The sequence below is a fragment of the Ursus maritimus genome, unplaced genomic scaffold (assembly GCF_017311325.1).
Source record: "Ursus maritimus isolate PB19 unplaced genomic scaffold, ASM1731132v1 scaffold_4, whole genome shotgun sequence".
Lineage (NCBI taxonomy): Eukaryota > Metazoa > Chordata > Mammalia > Carnivora > Ursidae > Ursus > Ursus maritimus.
This window is the reverse complement of record NW_024426552.1, coordinates 68,555,274-68,571,408: the sequence shown is the minus strand read 5'-3', so window position 1 is coordinate 68,571,408 and position 16,135 is coordinate 68,555,274. Positions and strand designations below refer to the sequence as shown.

General features: G+C 51.9%; 1 protein-coding gene across 1 annotated transcript; it reads left to right on the top strand.

Annotated features, from left to right (window-relative positions):
- Window positions 1-1,798: 1,798 nt before the first annotated feature.
- ZDHHC19 (zinc finger DHHC-type palmitoyltransferase 19) lies at window positions 1,799-12,615 on the top strand. Its single transcript, XM_040621384.1, has 8 exons — window positions 1,799-3,140; window positions 3,491-3,612; window positions 4,138-4,277; window positions 5,100-5,272; window positions 5,655-5,760; window positions 11,121-11,206; window positions 11,567-11,771; window positions 12,393-12,615. The coding sequence occupies exons 1-8, from the start codon at window positions 2,995-2,997 to the stop codon at window positions 12,510-12,512; spliced, it is 1,098 nt and encodes a 365-aa protein (XP_040477318.1). The 5' UTR covers window positions 1,799-2,994; the 3' UTR covers window positions 12,513-12,615.
- The last annotated feature ends 3,520 nt before the right edge of the window (window positions 12,616-16,135 follow it).

Sequence of the window (16,135 nt, the reverse complement as noted above, 5' to 3'; positions counted from 1 at the left end):
ACATATGGGTTTAAAACCAAGAAACAGGGACAGCTGGGTGGCTCAGTGGGTTAAGCATCTGCCTTCAGCTCAGGTCATGATCCCAGAGTCGGGCTTCCTGCTTCTCCCTCTCCCCCGCTTGTGCTCTCTTTCACTCTCTCTCTCAAATAAATAAATAAATAAAATCTTTTAAAAAAATAAAAACAAAATAAAAATAAAACCAAGGAATAAAATGTTCTCAGAAGCCAATTTGTTGACAGTCTATGTTGGGCTTTGCACTGGAATTTGAATGTACTTTTACTCAATCTGCAAGAGTATCCAAATTACTGAGAAACTTATTCATATCGATAACCTTTTACCTATATAGATATTAGATTAAATCCTTTTTAAAAATTTATTAGCTTACCCCACAACACGGGCCTAATAAATAAAGCAGCTCTTACCGTATTGTTGAGCACATAAGAAAATATGGAACGTGTTAATTGTATCTCTATGTTAACACCCTTCCATGCTTGACAGTGCCATGTCACAGGTTATGAGGGGGCAGATGAAGCCTTTGTGTCACCTTGCAGTCAAAAAGACACAAGGTCAAATTTATTTTTCTGAAGTTGGGCCCCAGCATCAGAAAATAGCAACATCAAGAAGAATTGTTGCTATGTGAGAGTACAGGTGCCGGAGGATAGGAAATAAATGGTGATAGTGTTTGCTGTATTATTAATCAGACTAACAGTCTTTTACATAGCATAGCAGAAGGTAATGTAACAAACATTCAGCATTTTATGGTTTTTTTTTTAAGAAGCAAGGAATCTCCTAACATTCTATTTATTTTCTTATAATTGTCTATGGTCATAAAATTCCCCAAACAACAAAAAAGTATGTAAATGAATAGACCCCATGAGATTATTCATTTAGGTTAGGCGAGATCATGATTCTGTACCATTCAGTAAATTGGCAGAAAGCAAATAATAACTTTTTATTGCATCACATTGAAAACAGACTGTTAACGCAAAGATCATTTCTATTCCAAGCTATCAATTCTCTCCTATTGTAGATATACCATTAAAAAATTAATTTAATTTTTTATTTTTTAAAAAGATTTTATTTATTTATTTGAGAGAGAGAGTGAGAGAGAAAGAGAGAGCACAAGCAGCGGGAAGTGGTAGAGGGAGAGGGAGAAGCAGGAGCAAGAGGGAGAAGCTGAGCAAGAAGCCTGATGCTGGACTCAATTCTAAACCCTGGGATCATAACCTGAGCGAAAGGCAGACACTTAACCAACTGATCCACCCAAGCACCCCCTAAATTAATTAATTTTAATATGTATCAATATGTAGGCATTTTAAATGTACATACATAATACTTTTTAAAATTATAACAAATGAAAATGTCTAAAACTTTAAACCTTAGTATTTGAAATATAATCAAGTATATTATAAGGTAGTATTCTTTTTTTTAATGTTTTATTTATTTGAGTAATCTCTACACCCCAGGTGGGGCTCAAACGTGATCATGACCCTGAGATCAAGAGTTGCATGCTCTTTTGACTGAGCCAACCCAAATACCCTTTATAAGATTGTATCCTTATGACATTGATTTTAACCCATTAATTTGAATGTCAAGAAGAAAACCTGTTTCTATAGATAAGAAAATATAAGTAACAATGATTGTGCATTGACAAGGGACTTTTGCTGTTTTTAATCAAATTAATTTTCTCAAAATGTTCCAGTTCATTTAGTCCAATTCAAAGTAGGACTCTTGGAATTCCTTTTTTTTTTTTTTTAAGATTTATTTACTTATTTTAGAGAGGGAGGAGAGAGCATGAGCAGGAGGGGGCAGAGGGAGGGAGAGAGAGAATCCCAAGCCAACTTCATGCTCAGCACAGGGCCCGATGCGGGAACCAAGAGCCAGATGGTCAACCAACGGCGCCACCCAGGTGCCCCCGGAATTACGTATTTTATCCATGTTGAAGAATAGTACAATCACTGTTGGAATTAAAGTGACATTTAAGATGGCCATTACACTTCAACACGTAGGAGCTCTGCAAATATGTGCAGAAGACTCCCACTTGGTTGGTGGTGGCAGTTCTGAAGCTAACTGGTGGCGCTGGGTCACAGGGCTATGCTCTAGCTGCAGGAGAGGCTTTGAATTTGAGTTTCTGGCCGTTGTAGCTCGCATTGGGCTGGGGAACGGTCTTTGCCCTTCATGAAGAGGTACAGTGCAGGGACTGCTCCAAGCACAGAGGGGTTCAGATGCTCCACAGCTAAAACAAATGACAAATGTCGGCTGCATGTGACAGAAAACTCAGCTATCTTCTCATATAACAAGCAGCTCAGAGGGAGCCAGCTCACGCCTGGGCACTGACTCAACAGTGTCCTCACGCCTCTGTGCAGCATGTCGACATGCTGCCTCGTGGGTCCAAGCACCTGCAGCCAGCACATCTAGGCTCAAGACCACAAGAAACGGACAAGGCAAAGCTTTTCTAGAAACCCTCAGCAGACATCCATTTGTGTCTCCTCGGCCAGAATTGTGTCATGAAGTCAACCCTGGAAATGAGGGAAGCTGGAAAGTTATTTAGCTGCCCGCCCCCCCCCCGAAAGCGGAATTTTATAAGAACAAAAAGGAAGGAAGTGGAGATAGGGTGAACTATGAGCACTGTCTGCCCTGATTAGCCCGGAGCCTGAGAGGATGATTAGAATCACCCACCTTCTCCGCATGTGTTTCTCTAATCTCATGTCGTGTCAAAGCCAACCTCACAGGGCCAGGAGCTCTCAATCCCTGGCACAAGTGTGGGGCGGGGGTGGGGTGGTGACGGGTGGGTTTGCTGTTGGTGCAGACAGTTCTGCTGAAGAGCCCCTGGCCTCCATTCTTCTCAACCTCTATGATGTCACACTGGAACTTCTTTCCTTCCACCCTGGGCTGTGGCTTCCGAGGCTGCTGTGGCCATGGGGCTCCTGGAGCCAGCAGGGGTGAGGGAGCCTAGTGGCTCTGATCTCCCCTGGGAGCGCAGGAGGTCCAGCCATGCCGCTCTTGAAGGACGCCATGCCCTTCATGAAGCAGCCCCATCCCCCACCTCAGGCCCCGCTTCCGTGGATCCTCCCAAGCCTGTTTGCCGCCTTCAATGTAGTGCTGCTGGTAGTTTTCAGTGGCCTCTTCTTTGCATTCCCGTGAGTCTCCCTCCCACACAAGCTGCAGGTTTCCTACAGAGACAGAAAGGAAAACAGATTTAGAGGCAGGGGAAGTGCAGAAGAGGGGTGAGAGGAGGGAGGATATTCTAGGCTGAGGGACCTGAACGTGCAAAGACACAGGTACACAGTGCTTGGTGCCTCTGGGAGCCACAGGTGGCTGGCAACATCAGGTGACATTTGGTGGAGTCGCTAAGAATCTGTCAGTAGGCTGGATATTTAGAGCAGGCTTCAGGGTGTGTGGGTTTTGACCAAGTGGACTGGGTCGGCGGGGATGGGTGGGGGAGCTTCAGGCCACTCTGGATCAGGGCTGAGCCCTGCTCTGGTCTCAGTTGCAGATGGCTGGCCCAGAACGGGGAGTGGGCCTTTCCCCTTGTCACAGGCCTCCTCTGTGTCCTCACGGTCTTCAGTCTGGTTTCACTCAATTTCTCAGACCCCGGCATCTTGCATCAAGGTGAGGCGCTGGCCCCGGGGAGAAGCAGGCAGCCCCTCCTGAAGGGCTCCTTCCATCTCCCCTCTTTGGGCCTCAGGACCCTTTCACTGCACATCCTCATTTGCCCTGGCCCTGCCTTTGGCACCTCATTGTTTAAGCCACGGAGATGTGGAAAAACACATTTCTGGAAGTTTTCCAGTTGCCTTGTGTGGGAGGGCCCTGGCAGGCCGGGGAGAAGCCAGCTCTTTGAAACCACTCAGTTCTCCCTTCGTCCTTCCCACTGCACAAACTCTTTAAAGCATCAATCATAGTTTCGAAGGGCTGAGTCCTCACAGAACTCTTCTGGCTGGAAACCTACCTTCCCCCTGAATGCCAGTCTCTCTGTGCTTGGGAGGCTCGCTCAGTGGAGACTAGGGATACCCTTGCCCACCTCTTCCCCACACTTCCTGGAGCCCAGTAATGACATAGGGCTGGCCTCCCTACCCCCTGGAGCAGAAAACTGATGGAAGGGCCTCCTGCTGCTGCCCAATCCTCTTCCCACGCCAGGCTCCAACGAACAGGGCCCCATGATGGTGCATGTGGTGTGGGTGAACCACAGGGCCTTCCGCCTGCAGTGGTGCCAAAAGTGCTGCTTCCACCGCCCGCCCCGGACCTACCACTGTCCCTGGTGCAACATCTGTGTAGAAGTGAGTGCCTCTCTTGACTTGCCCACCTGCCCCCACCCCTGCCCACCCACACGAGGGCCAGTGGCGTGAAATGACTTCCGGCACTGCTAAAGGCCAAGAGTGGCAGTAACTCCCAACCGCTTTTGGTCACTCACGCAGGTCACTACCTCTGCACCTGTCCGGGGAGGTTGGCCCTTGCCTGTGTGGGTGTAGGCACGCACAGAGGCATCCACACCTATGCTGGGCCTGGTCAGGCCAGGGGGAGAAAGACACTCCCGTCTTACCCCAGGCTGGCTGACACTAGCTACCCAAGGCCGTCAGGCTGGCTGTAGGCCTGGCTGGAAAGCTTCGCCTGTCCTCTTCGCATGTCCAGGCCGGAGGGTCTTCTGGGCTCTGAGTGCTTGTCTGTCTCATGTGCACAGCCTGCAAAAGTTTACAAAGGTGCTGTCTTATCTGGTCCTCACAACCCTGGGAGGCTGGCTGAGCAAGGGTATTATTATCCTCAGTCAATGGATGAGGAAACAGAAGCCCAGAGATATTCTATTTCCAGCCCACGGTTACACCGGGATGTGTCCCCAGAAGACCAGGCAGGCCTTGTTTCTAAAGGCCTTTTGACATGTGACCTTGTGAGCCAGAGAGACCTAACAGTACTCTAACAGAAATGCCAGCATTAGGGACTTTGGGCTGGGTTTCTCCCTAGGGATGAGAGCCAGTTTGAGGGGCCAAGGGCAGGTGGCTTTTGGGAACGGGAGTGGAAGGGTGGGTAAAGCCTCAGATTTGGGGGCGATGGAAGCTGGTCCAGAGGTTGGATCCTTGAGGTCTGCTCCCCTCCCTCTTACCCAGGACTTTGACCACCATTGCAAATGGGTCAATAACTGCATTGGTCACCGCAACTTCCGCTTCTTCATGCTGCTGGTCCTGTCCTTATTTCTCTACTCTGGCGCCATGCTGGTGACCTGCCTGATCTTCCTGGTGCGCACGACCCACCTGCCCTTCTCCATGGACAAAGCCATCGCGTATCTGCCGGGGGACCCACGTAGAGAGCAGTGGGGAGCGCAGCAGTCGGCCGGGGGGCGGAGTCACAGGGGCGGAGCTAATGGCGGGCGGGGGAGAGCCCCCAGGACTAGGCCGGGGCGGGAGTGTGGGGGGTGGGGGGGCAGGGAGATGGGCGGGGCTAGGAGGGACTGCGAAGAGTTGAGAATCTCGCAGGGTGATGGTGGGGAGTGCTAAAGGTGGCACGGGGCCTGGACAGCTAGGTGGGCTGAGGTGTATGCGGGGGCGGAGCGCGGGGAGCGGGCGGAAGGGGCCGGTTGGGGGCGGGGCTGTTGGGGCGGAGTCGGGCGAGGGGCGGGGCCAGGGAGGAGGGTCCGGCGGCGCTGCTCCTTAGCTGGCGCGCAGCATCCTGGTGGCCGTACCCGCCGCCGGCTTCCTGGTGCCGCTCTTCCTGCTGCTGCTGATCCAGGCCATGTCGGTGAGCGCGGCCGAGCGCTCCTACGAGGGCAAGGTACGCGAGGCTGAGCGGGGCGCCGGGATACCGGGCAGTGGGTGGTCACCTTGCGCCTCCCGGACCTCTGCCCTTTCCGCTCTTTGTCCCCCTCCCTGGCCCCTGACGACCTGACCTCCCTCGAAGGCGCCTCATGAGCCCTTCTAGACCTAATGCATCTCCAGTCTCACCGGCTCGGTGGTGATTCTCCCTCCCGGGTGCCCTGCATCGAGGGCCTACTTGTGTGCTAGGCCTCGTGTGCTTTATTTTGAACGATGGGCGTAGAGGTGAGTAAGGCTACACCCCGCGCTTCTGTCGATACGGAACCTGAAATCAGAGTAACACCCGCCAGACAGCGGTGAACGCCACGAGAAAGGGCCTGTCCCATGTTGAGTAACAGGCTCACAGAGGGACTCAAGTTCAGTGAGGACCACCGGGTAGAGTCGGACGCGGCGCTCAGTGGTTTTGGACGGGCAGAAAACGGGGGGCGGGGGGAGAGCAGTGCAGGTGCGGGGCTCAGCCTGCAGAGAGGCAAGGAAGCCTGCAAGTCTGTGGAATGTGGGTAGGATGGAGAGGACACGGTGCTAATTGGAGCAGAAGGTGGCGTGGGAAATCAAGGGGACTGCTTGGGATTGGCCAGAATTAAAAGGCCCAGAAAGTCAGGTGGAGAATTGAGTCTTGGTTCAGGGGAAGCCTGGGAGCTTTGAGAGGATTTCCTTTCTTTTCTTTTTTCCTTCTTTTTTTACATATACTAAAATTCACCCTGTTTCAGTGCAGTTCTATGAGTTTTGACACACGTACAGTCCGGTCCTGTAACCAGCACCATAATCAAGATTTATAACAATTCCGTCGCCCCCCAGAAACTCCCTCATGGCCTTTTGTAGTCCGTTTCTCTCCCTGCCTGCAGCCCCTGGCAACCACTGATCTGTTTTCTATAGTTTCTCCTGTGTATAGCCACGTGAACATACATTTTCATTTTTTTGTGGGTAAATACTTAAGAACGAGGAGTGGTTATATGGTTGGGGTTATATGGTATATATATATGGGTTATATGGTAACTATGTTTAGCTTTATAAGAGACCGTCAAATTGTCTTCCAAAATCGCTGCATTTCCGTTGTGCATTCCCACGGGCAATGTGTGAGAATTTCAGTTGCTCTGCGTCCTCACATTTGGTGTTGCCAGGGGTTTTTTGTTTTGTTTTTTTGTCTTTTAATTTTAGTCAGCCTAAAATATGTGCAGTGGTATCTCATGGTGATTTTAACTGACATTTTCTTAACGACTAGTGGTGTTGAGCATCTTTTCACGTTCTTACTTGCCATCTGTATATCTTTGATTAAAAGTCTGTTACAATCTTTTGCCTATTAAAAAAATTGGGTTTTTTGAAATTATTGAGTTCTATGAGTTCTTTATATACTCTGGATTCAGATATGTGTTTTGCAAATATTTTCTCCCAGTCTGTGGCTTGTCATCTCAATTTTTTAACAGTGTCTTCCAAAGATCAGAAGTTTTACATTTTGGTGAAGTGCACTGTTGGTTTTTTTCTTTTATAGACCGTGCTTTTGGTGTTGTTAATTAAGAAAGCTTTGCCTAACCCAAGGTCACAAAGATTTTCTTGTATTTTCTTCTAGAAGTTTTATAGTTTTAGATTTTATATTTAGGCCTATGATTCATTTTGTGTTAAATTTTGTGTATGATGCAAGGTATGGGTCAATATTTATTACTTTTGCATAAGGGTTGTTCCGGCATGATTTGTTGAAAAGACTATCCTTCTTTCATTGAGTTACCTTTGCGCATTTGTCAAAAATCAGTTGACTAAATAGTTGTGGGTATATTTCTGTACTCCCTGTTCTTTTGCCAAAACCACACTGTCTTGATTAGTAGGTTTGTATGACTTGAAATCACACAGTGTGAGTTCTCCAGATTTGTTCTTTTTCAGAGTTTTTTGTTGTTGTTGTTATCCTAGTTCCTTTGATTTGCTGTATAGCTTTTAGAATCAGGTTAATTTCCGCAAAAAAAAAAAGATTGCTGAGATTTTTATTTGGATTACATTGAACCTATAAGTCGATGAGGAAAATTGGTATCTTAGCAATATTGGGTCTTTGAACTCATGAGCTCCTTTTCATTTATTTACTTCTTTGATTTCTTTCATCAGTGTTTTGTAGTTTTCAGTATATAGACCTTGCATACATTGTGTTAGATCTTTTCTAAGTATTTTGTGTGCTATTATAAATATGTTTTTAAATTTCATTTCTATTTGTTTATTCTTTTAAGAAAATAACAGTGGATTTTTGTTTAGTGGTCTTAAATCTTGCAATTTTGCTGGACTCACTTGTCCTAATAGCTTTTTTTGGTTGATTCTACATAGAAAATCATATAATCTATTAGTAAGGACAGTTTTATTTCTTTCTTTCCAACTTGGATGGCTTTCTTTCTTTCTTTTTTTCTTCCTACTGCACTGTCTTGGATCTCCAGTAGAGTGTTGAGTAGGAGTGACAAAGTGAACAACCTTGCCATCGGATTCCTTTAGCAGGACAATGACTTGACTAAATATTGGTTTTGTTTTGTTTTTCTTAAGTAGGCCCCACACGCAATGTGGGACTTGAACTCACAACCCTGAGACTCTGAGATCAAGAGTCACATGCTCTACTGACTGAGCCAGCCAGGCACCCCAACTAAAGGTTGTTTTAGGAAGGCTGTAGTTGGCCACATTGTTGAAAGAGGGCTGGAGACAGTAAGACAGCTGAAAGAACAGAGGAACCCTGTCTGCTCACTGCTTCGCATCCCTACAGTCAGCACTCAATCACTCCAGCCCACCCCTGTTTGGCTCCCAGCCCACCTGTGACTCCTCTGCTCTTACCCATTAGCCCTTACTCATTACCTCCTGTGGTCTGCATGCCTTCTCTTTCTAGCTTCAGTCCATCATTTCAGCCTCTCCAGGGCAGCATTCTCCCTTCCCACGTCCCATGGTTCTTCTAGCCCCCAGTCAGGCCATCGGCCTGTCCTTGCTCCACTGCTCAGAATGGGGCTCTCCCAGTCTATGATCTCCAGTCAAGAAATCTTAATGTGCCCTGCACTCTGTGAGTCACTGCACTCTGTGATGAATGTGATTCATTCATTCAGGGCTCTTTCCCGTTAACTCCAAAATCCATTTCAGGCATCTATTCCCTCCCTACCTCCATCCCCAAACCACATCTCCCAGGACCACTTGCTTGGTGGTTGACAGCAAGGGCTCTAGAGGCAGTCTGCATAAATTCAAACCACAGCTTCCTATGGGCAGGGAGATCTTGGGTCTGTTACTTAGCCACCTGGTGCTTCCATTTCCCCATCTGTAAAAAGGGAGCAGCATGGGTTAATATGTGTACAACACATACAACAGTGCCTGGTACGAGCAATTGCCCTATAGAATGTTGCTGTTGTTACCATTCCTTCCCGTCATCATTTACACATATTCATGTCTCTCTGATCTTAAAAACAAAGCAAATAGTCCTTAACATCACAGGCCTCCCCTCTGGCTGTTCGCTCTCCCCTCCAGCAGAGGCATATTTCTGGAACAAGTTAGCTGTGCTCACTGGCATCATTCTTCCCCTTCCCCAGCCCACAGCAGCCCGGCCTCTGCTCACTGTCACACTAATGTCATGCTCACCAGGTGGCCAGTGGCAGTCCTACGACTCATCTTTCCAGGCCGCACACAGCAGCATGGTGCTGTATTCACCTGCTGTGGCCCTTCCGCAGCCTCTCAGGGCCCCACTCTCTGCTTTCCAGGGCTGCTGCTACTCTCCCTGCCCCCTGGAGTCCTGGCACCGGCTGCCTGCTCTGCCCCCTCATCCCCTCTCTGTGCCGCCCTGACCCCTCACCAGCTGTCTGAAAGTTAAGCCTGGCTTTGTTGGTGGTGGCATGTCCCCAATCCCCAGTGCAGTGCCTAGGACATTGTTGAGGCCCCAGAATATTTATGAGCAAATACATGAATCTATACACAAAGGAATTGCTACTGCTTTGGGAGAGAAGAAGGGAGGGAGGGAGGGAGGGAGAGAGAGAGAGAAAAGCCTGATGCCCTGATCCCCAGGGAAGAAGGGCAGAGAGCAGAGGCAGCAGGGAGCTGGGCAGGAGATGGGGTGAGAAGATGCCCACTTTGGTTACTGTCCTGTGGCGTGTGAGAGCACTCGCAGCACGGATTTGGAGCAGGAGAGCTGGGTGTGGAGCCACTGTGAGATGACAGGGAACTTCGGAGCTGTTGGATTCTGTTCACATCTGAGAGGCTCTCCTGTGGGGAGAGGAAGGTGCTGCCTCTTTATTAGTAGGTCCTAATGAGTTCATTAGGCAATTATCTATCACTCCTTTAAGCGTTGAACAGTCAACGTGTTTGTATACTTCATATCCATCTAATCAATCAAAATTTATTTCTCTAAATTTAAAATTCTAATTGTAAATGTAATCAAACTCTTCTAATCATTTAATTAAAATTGCAAATAGAATACCACTTTCCCTTAAATGCTTTAAACATGTTAAAGTAGGCCGGACTCAAAGTATCGTGGTTGTTAGTGTTGCTTTCTGGCAATGGTGGGACATCGTGGAGGTGTCAGCTGCCCTGCATGGAGTCCTGGCTCCTTTTGGTGGAGAATAGTGTTGAAGGTCAACATCTTTATGACAGGGACATGGGACATAGGGGAGCTAGTGGTGGGCAGAGGTGGCCCTGGGCCACTTTTGGTCGTGACAGACATTTTATAGCCAAGGCTCTTGTAGTCACGGTGAGAATCAGCTTGTGCTGGAGAGGAGGAGGGGAGGGAGGCTGATGGGTAGAGGGAGGGGAGGGGGAGAACTCGGTTAAGAGTGTCCAGTGGAGGACTTGACCTTTGGGCTTGACCTTCCCTGCAGAGGTGCTCGGCAACTTCAGTGCAGACTTCCGGATGTTAGGGAAATCTGATTGGGCCCCAGGCAACTGCCCTTCTAGACAGTGAAATTCAGTGAAGACACAAGTTTGGAAAAAATGAGAGGTGGGAAAGTAGGAAAGTTGGGAAGGGAGTGGAACTGTCTTTGGAGCAGTTTAGCAAAAAAGGAAGATCTGAAAGTGTATCTGGAAGGAGGTAGCAGGAGGATGTGGTGCGGTCCAAGGAAACAGAAGAGGGGAGGATACTGCAAAAGGGGGTATGGGTGATGGGGGCGGACCCCTGAGAGGGCAGGAAAAGTGGGTGCAGTGCCAGGGGTTGCCTAGAGAGAGCTACTCAGAGGTGGATGGGGGGACGGATTGGCTCACTCTCCCTCCTCTGCCCCTGGAGTCTTGTTGCCGCCCTGAGCTGAGCTGATGGTTCAGGGAGGGCATCAGGGGTGGCCTGCCCAGTGTTGCTGGATCTGAGTTCCTCTTCCGGTCCTTGCCTCCCTCCAGTGCCGCTACCTGCAGGGATACAACCCCTTCGACCACGGCTGTGCCAACAACTGGTATTTAACAATTTGTGCACCGCTGGGACCCAAGTGAGTTGGCAGACCAGGGGACCAATTGGTGGCCCCTGGGGCTGGGGGGCAGGATAAAGCCGGGTCATCTCCCCTGGCCCCTTAGCCCAGCTCCCAGGCCCTTATACTCCCTGTTCTTTTTCTTTCAAGTTTTCTCCAGGGCATTGTGAGAGCCTCTGGAACCCCCCCCCCCCCGCCCACTTCCTTGCCTTTGCCCATGAAAGGTTCTTGCCCCAAGGAATGGGGTGCAAGGGCACTATAGCCTGGATGAGACTGGTACCAGCTCTTTACAGGGCCAGGCCTTGGGCTGTGTGCTCCCCAAGCTGAGGGGGACCAGGCCAGGCGGGCCACAGCCCCCCCACCTGACTTGTTGCTCCCCAGGTACATGGCCGAAGCTGTCTGGCTGCAGAGAATGGTGGGGTCTGACTGGGTGCCCATGCAGAGCCTGCACTTCCCAACGTACCCCTCGGTGCTCAGTCCCCCTGTCATCCCAGGGCCTGGGCCTGGCCCCCAACCCCAACCTCTGAGTCTCTACAAACCAGGGAAGGGTCCCCCAGGGAGTGGTGAGGCCTCAGCCCTCCAGGAGGTGAGGAGTATGCGTGTGTGTGCGTGTGCGTGTGTGTGTGTTGGAAGAGGGGGTCTGTGGATTTTACAGGTGTTGGGGGGATCCCCCTCACCGCATGTTGGGCTGGCCCTGAAGCTGGAACACTCAGAACTTGAGGGAGGGGGATCATAGATCTGAGGACTGCTGGAAGTAAAGTCACAGGCCCCCAGAATACACGGGGGGGAGGGGGGAGAGTCCCTGGAGACAGGAAGGGAAAAGACCGCACCACTCACTTGCTGGTTGGCTTTGGGCCAGTCACTTACCCTTTCGGGGCATGTTTCCCCAGCTATTCATTAGGATTGAGGCTAGTCCAAGGGGTTCATAATTCTGAGGGGGGATTTCTTTATTTAATGACAACTTTTACTCCAAAGCCCAACATATGAAACACACGGAAGTGGACCGTTAGGAATGAAGTGGGGGTGGGTAATCACAGCCTCCCCCTCCCCCCGGGCCCCTGTAGTGACAGTCTGTGGTGCCACCCCACTCCCTTTGCTCTGCCTGGGGGGATGGTGGCTTGGACAGTTTCTTGCTCCCCAGCTGGTGGGTCATGCGCTGTTGGGCAGGGGCTTGGGGAGAGCCCCCATCCCTCCACTCTGTGTTTAGCTCCATGCAGGCCCAATGCTGCCCCTGCTGCGGGAGTGCCCCAGACGAGGCTCTGTCTGCCACTTGCCCCTTCACACCCAGCGATGCCAGGAGCCCCTGCGCCTGAACCCCATCTCCTGAGCCCCACATGGAGGCCTGTCTGTGCTCTGCCCTTGCCCACTCCCCTGGTGGGAATGTTGAGATCCCAACCAAAGCCCATTAAATACCTGTTGCCTGCCTCCTATAAAGGCCCTACTGCGCTGTCTGTCCTGTGGGCGAGGGAACTTGGGGGCGAGGGGGGCTCTGAGGGGCTGGGACAAAGACTCTGGGAGGGAGGAGCCGGGGTCCCATACTGGCTGGTTCTTCGGCCTTGAGCAAGACACTCAACACCTCTCATCCTTAAAATGGGGCAACCGTAAGGACCACAGTGATATAAGAGAAAACCCAGCGGTCCCAGGAATGTCAGCCCCAGCAAAGTCCCGGCCTCTGCCCTGCTGTACCCCCGTCTGGCTGCAGGGGGCGCCCGCCGCCTAGGAATTCACCAAGCCCGCAGGTCCCGCCCCACTACACTGAAGCCTCCTCTGTGGGTTGGGCCGCCCTCAGGCTGGGAGTGGGCCGTGCCCACGCTGCCTCATCCCCTGGGGGAGAGATGTAGGGGGGTGGCAAGGGGTGTTCTCCATCACAGTACAATTCTGCAGTCTTTCTTGCCAGCGGGTGTCACCCTGGTCACTCTCTTCTGTTGGGGAGTCACATGCTGGTTCTGGTCCTGTCCCCAGCGTGGGTCCCAGGCTCTGTGAGTCTGCAAGCCGCTGGGGGTTGAAAGGGGTGAAGGGGGCCGAGAGGAAACCCCCTCAAACTGCAGTTTCTCGCTGGAGGCCAGTATGTGACTTTGGGAATAGAAATGATGGCACAAATGAGATGGCTCTTGCCAAACATCAGGAACACAGTAGGCACACAATGAATGCAGCCAGCATGGCTATGGCTGTTTTCTCCACCCAACACCTAACAGACCCCCTCCCCCGACGTTCCTCCAAGGACCACCTTCTCAGGATTACCTGGGGCCCCAGACCACTGATTCAGAATCTCGGAGAGGGGGGAGGGCAGGAATCTCAGTCTGAATTTTTGTTAAGTGCCCCATGTGATCCTGCCCCCTGAAGTGTCAGAACTGCTGCCTTAGCAGGTGAGGATGGGCACCAGCCCCACTGCTTCCTGCCGCCTTGTACCCAGGTGAAATCAGGGTGTGGTGAAGGTGAGGGCACGGGATGTCACCAGGATGAACACCCCAGAGTCCTGTGGAGGTGTGTGCCTGTGTGCATGCTGATACTGGGGGATGGGGTGGGCAGGAGCCCATCCTTTGCGGGTGTCAGCCCAGCCTGGAGAGGTCATAACTCCAGTTCTCCATATGCTGAGTCTCTCTCGATGCTGCCCTTCCTTCTTGCTCCCACCGGGAATGTCTTTGCTCAACCTCACAAACTCCAGCACTTTCTTGTCCCCTTTGGTCTGGTCTTAGGGTCTCCCCATTCCAAACCCTGTCGGTGTTCAAGCCTTTTCTCAGCTCTCATCTCTGCTTAACTCAGGTTCTTGGGCTCTGGGAGGGGTGCAGGGTACTCACTGGCATGCAAAAAGGCAGCCTAGTTTTGGCTTTGTTGTAAATGGCTCCCTTGGCCATGTGTAAGACTCTTAGGGCCCACATTTACAAGTAAAGTCGAAGCAGACTTGTCTGTCTGGGAAGCCTGCAGTCCATGGTTGCTTGGTGAGGGGACGAGGGCATGAGGCCTTTTGAGCCCCCAACCCCAGGTATGTATGTGGCGTACAAATCTGTGTTTGTCACCTGTCTGGGTGGTTTCAGAGGGTACAGCTCAGCCCAGGCTGCCCAGCAGTGAGGAGAGGCACAGGCCTGCTCCCAGATGGGAGTCCTCAGGGTGGTCTGAGCCTGAACCAGAGAGGAAGAGAAACCAGGAACCTGGGCCAAGGCCTGGATGGGGAGATATTCGGGGGGCTGGCTGGGTACCTAGGTGGTGCCTGCCTGGAGTCCCAGCTCCACAGGGGGCCAAGAAGCCCAGACCTCAGGGTCTGGGAGGCCTGGTCCTGCTTTGCACTGCTGCCTGTGTCTCTGCTGCTCTGCCGGTTCAGGGCCCTGTGGCTGCTCTTTAGGACTGAACTTACTGGGTCCCTGCCTCCAGCTGTACAGGGGACTCACCCACTGTCTGGCAGGGCCTTCCAAGTCTTAAGCCAAGTGTGAGTCATCTCGCGGAAAGCCTGGACCTCAGTTTCCCCATTGGGCAAGGACATCACTTTTCTCAGGTTCTCAAAGGTGGCCATAACCCTTCCTGCCCTGGGACATAGCTTCTGGGTCTCTCTCATCCTTCCCAAGTTGAGATATTTAGGTTTCTTTAGGAAAGCCCCTTGGATCAGGCTCCTCAAGGGGAAGTGGATCTAGTTTGTCCCTTCCTTTGACTCCCCCCACACCTGTCTCCTAAGCCTTGGACCTGCCCTCAAAGAGTCTTTCCTTCCAGGCTGGAGGCCTCCGCTGACCTGCACCCACCTTCCCTCTCTGCCCCCTCCCCACTTCGGCTGAACCTGCCCTTGATTCTCAGACACACCCCTTGGAGCCCTTGGCCCACTGATAAGAGCAGGGGTATTATCTGGGCCCAATTATGGGGTCAGCTCTCTACACACCCAAGAAGCCCTGCCATTCCTCCCTTTCCTGGACAGGAGCCAAGGAGTGACCTCCCACCCTGTAGGGTGCCAGGTACCCACATGTCTGGAGCCCCTCTGAGATGTCCCCAGTCCACACTTGGAACCTGATGGAGGGGTTTGGACCTGGGATGGGGAGCCCAGAAGCAGCCATCCCTTTATCATCTCCAAACCTTCCCTCCATGGGCCTTCTAGAAGGTCAGGGTGTGGGGGGTGGGAAGAGCACTGGGCGGGGTGTCACTCAGCTCTGCTACCAACTAATATGCTATGAGAATGAGTCTCTTCCCTCTGCCTGGCCTTCCGTGGCTTGTCTGTAAACAGGATGATCGTCATGGCTACGTCACAGGTGGTCGGTCACAGGATCCTAACTCTTTAGAGCTCCAAGGGACTCAGGGGTCACCTTACCCAGCTGCCCCTCCACCCCCAGTTTCACAGATGGGGACTAGAGAAGGAAGGGATTGCCTAAGATGACTGGTGTCCAAGCCAGGCGGCGTTCTGTTTGCCAAGCTGCCTCTTCCAGTCCTGCTCCCAGGGACCATTCCAGAGGAGCAAGGACTTGGGCAGCCACCACGGGGCCCCGCCTTCCAGCCCCCAAGCCTCAGGGCCAGGCAGTGCGTTACAGCACAGGGCCTGGGGAGCCGATAAGAAGGCCCAGCTTAACTCCGTCTCCAGCCCTGCACTGGGAGTGATAACGATGCCCTCCCTGCCCAGCCCTGCCCGCCCCACCCCACCCAAGAGGGCCCTGCTGGTGGTTGAGGGTGGGGTAGGGACATGTGGGGCAGAGGAGGTGGCCGCAGTGTGGGATCGGGGCCCAGAAAGCTACCACGTCACAGAGCCCTGGCCCCTCGCTGGCTGACCCTCGCGAGCACCTGGGCGCAGCGCGTGGCCGCCAGTGATGCTCCCCGGTGTGCACATCCTGCTCTTCCGTTCCTGTGCCTGGAGCACGCACGGCTGAGGGTTTGCAGGGCCCGGTCATGGGTGGCGAAACCTTCCCCGAGCACCGTGCGGCCTGGCCTGTGCGGGGGTTCATGTGCGCTTCTCTGATCCCCGCAACTCTCTGCAGTCGT

What these genes read in the sequence shown, in the direction of transcription:
- ZDHHC19 (XM_040621384.1), top strand. Translation starts at nt 2,995, where the DNA reads ATGCCGCTCTTGAAGGACGCCATGCCCTTCATGAAGCAGCCCCATCCC. An exon ending in GGCCTCTTCTTTGCATTCCC is followed by an intron (nt 3,141 to 3,490) that starts GTGAGTCTCCCT and finishes CTCTGGTCTCAG; the next exon opens with TTGCAGATGGCTGGCCCAGA. An exon ending in AGGCCTCAGCCCTCCAGGAG is followed by an intron (nt 11,772 to 12,392) that starts GTGAGGAGTATG and finishes CTCTGTGTTTAG; the next exon opens with CTCCATGCAGGCCCAATGCT.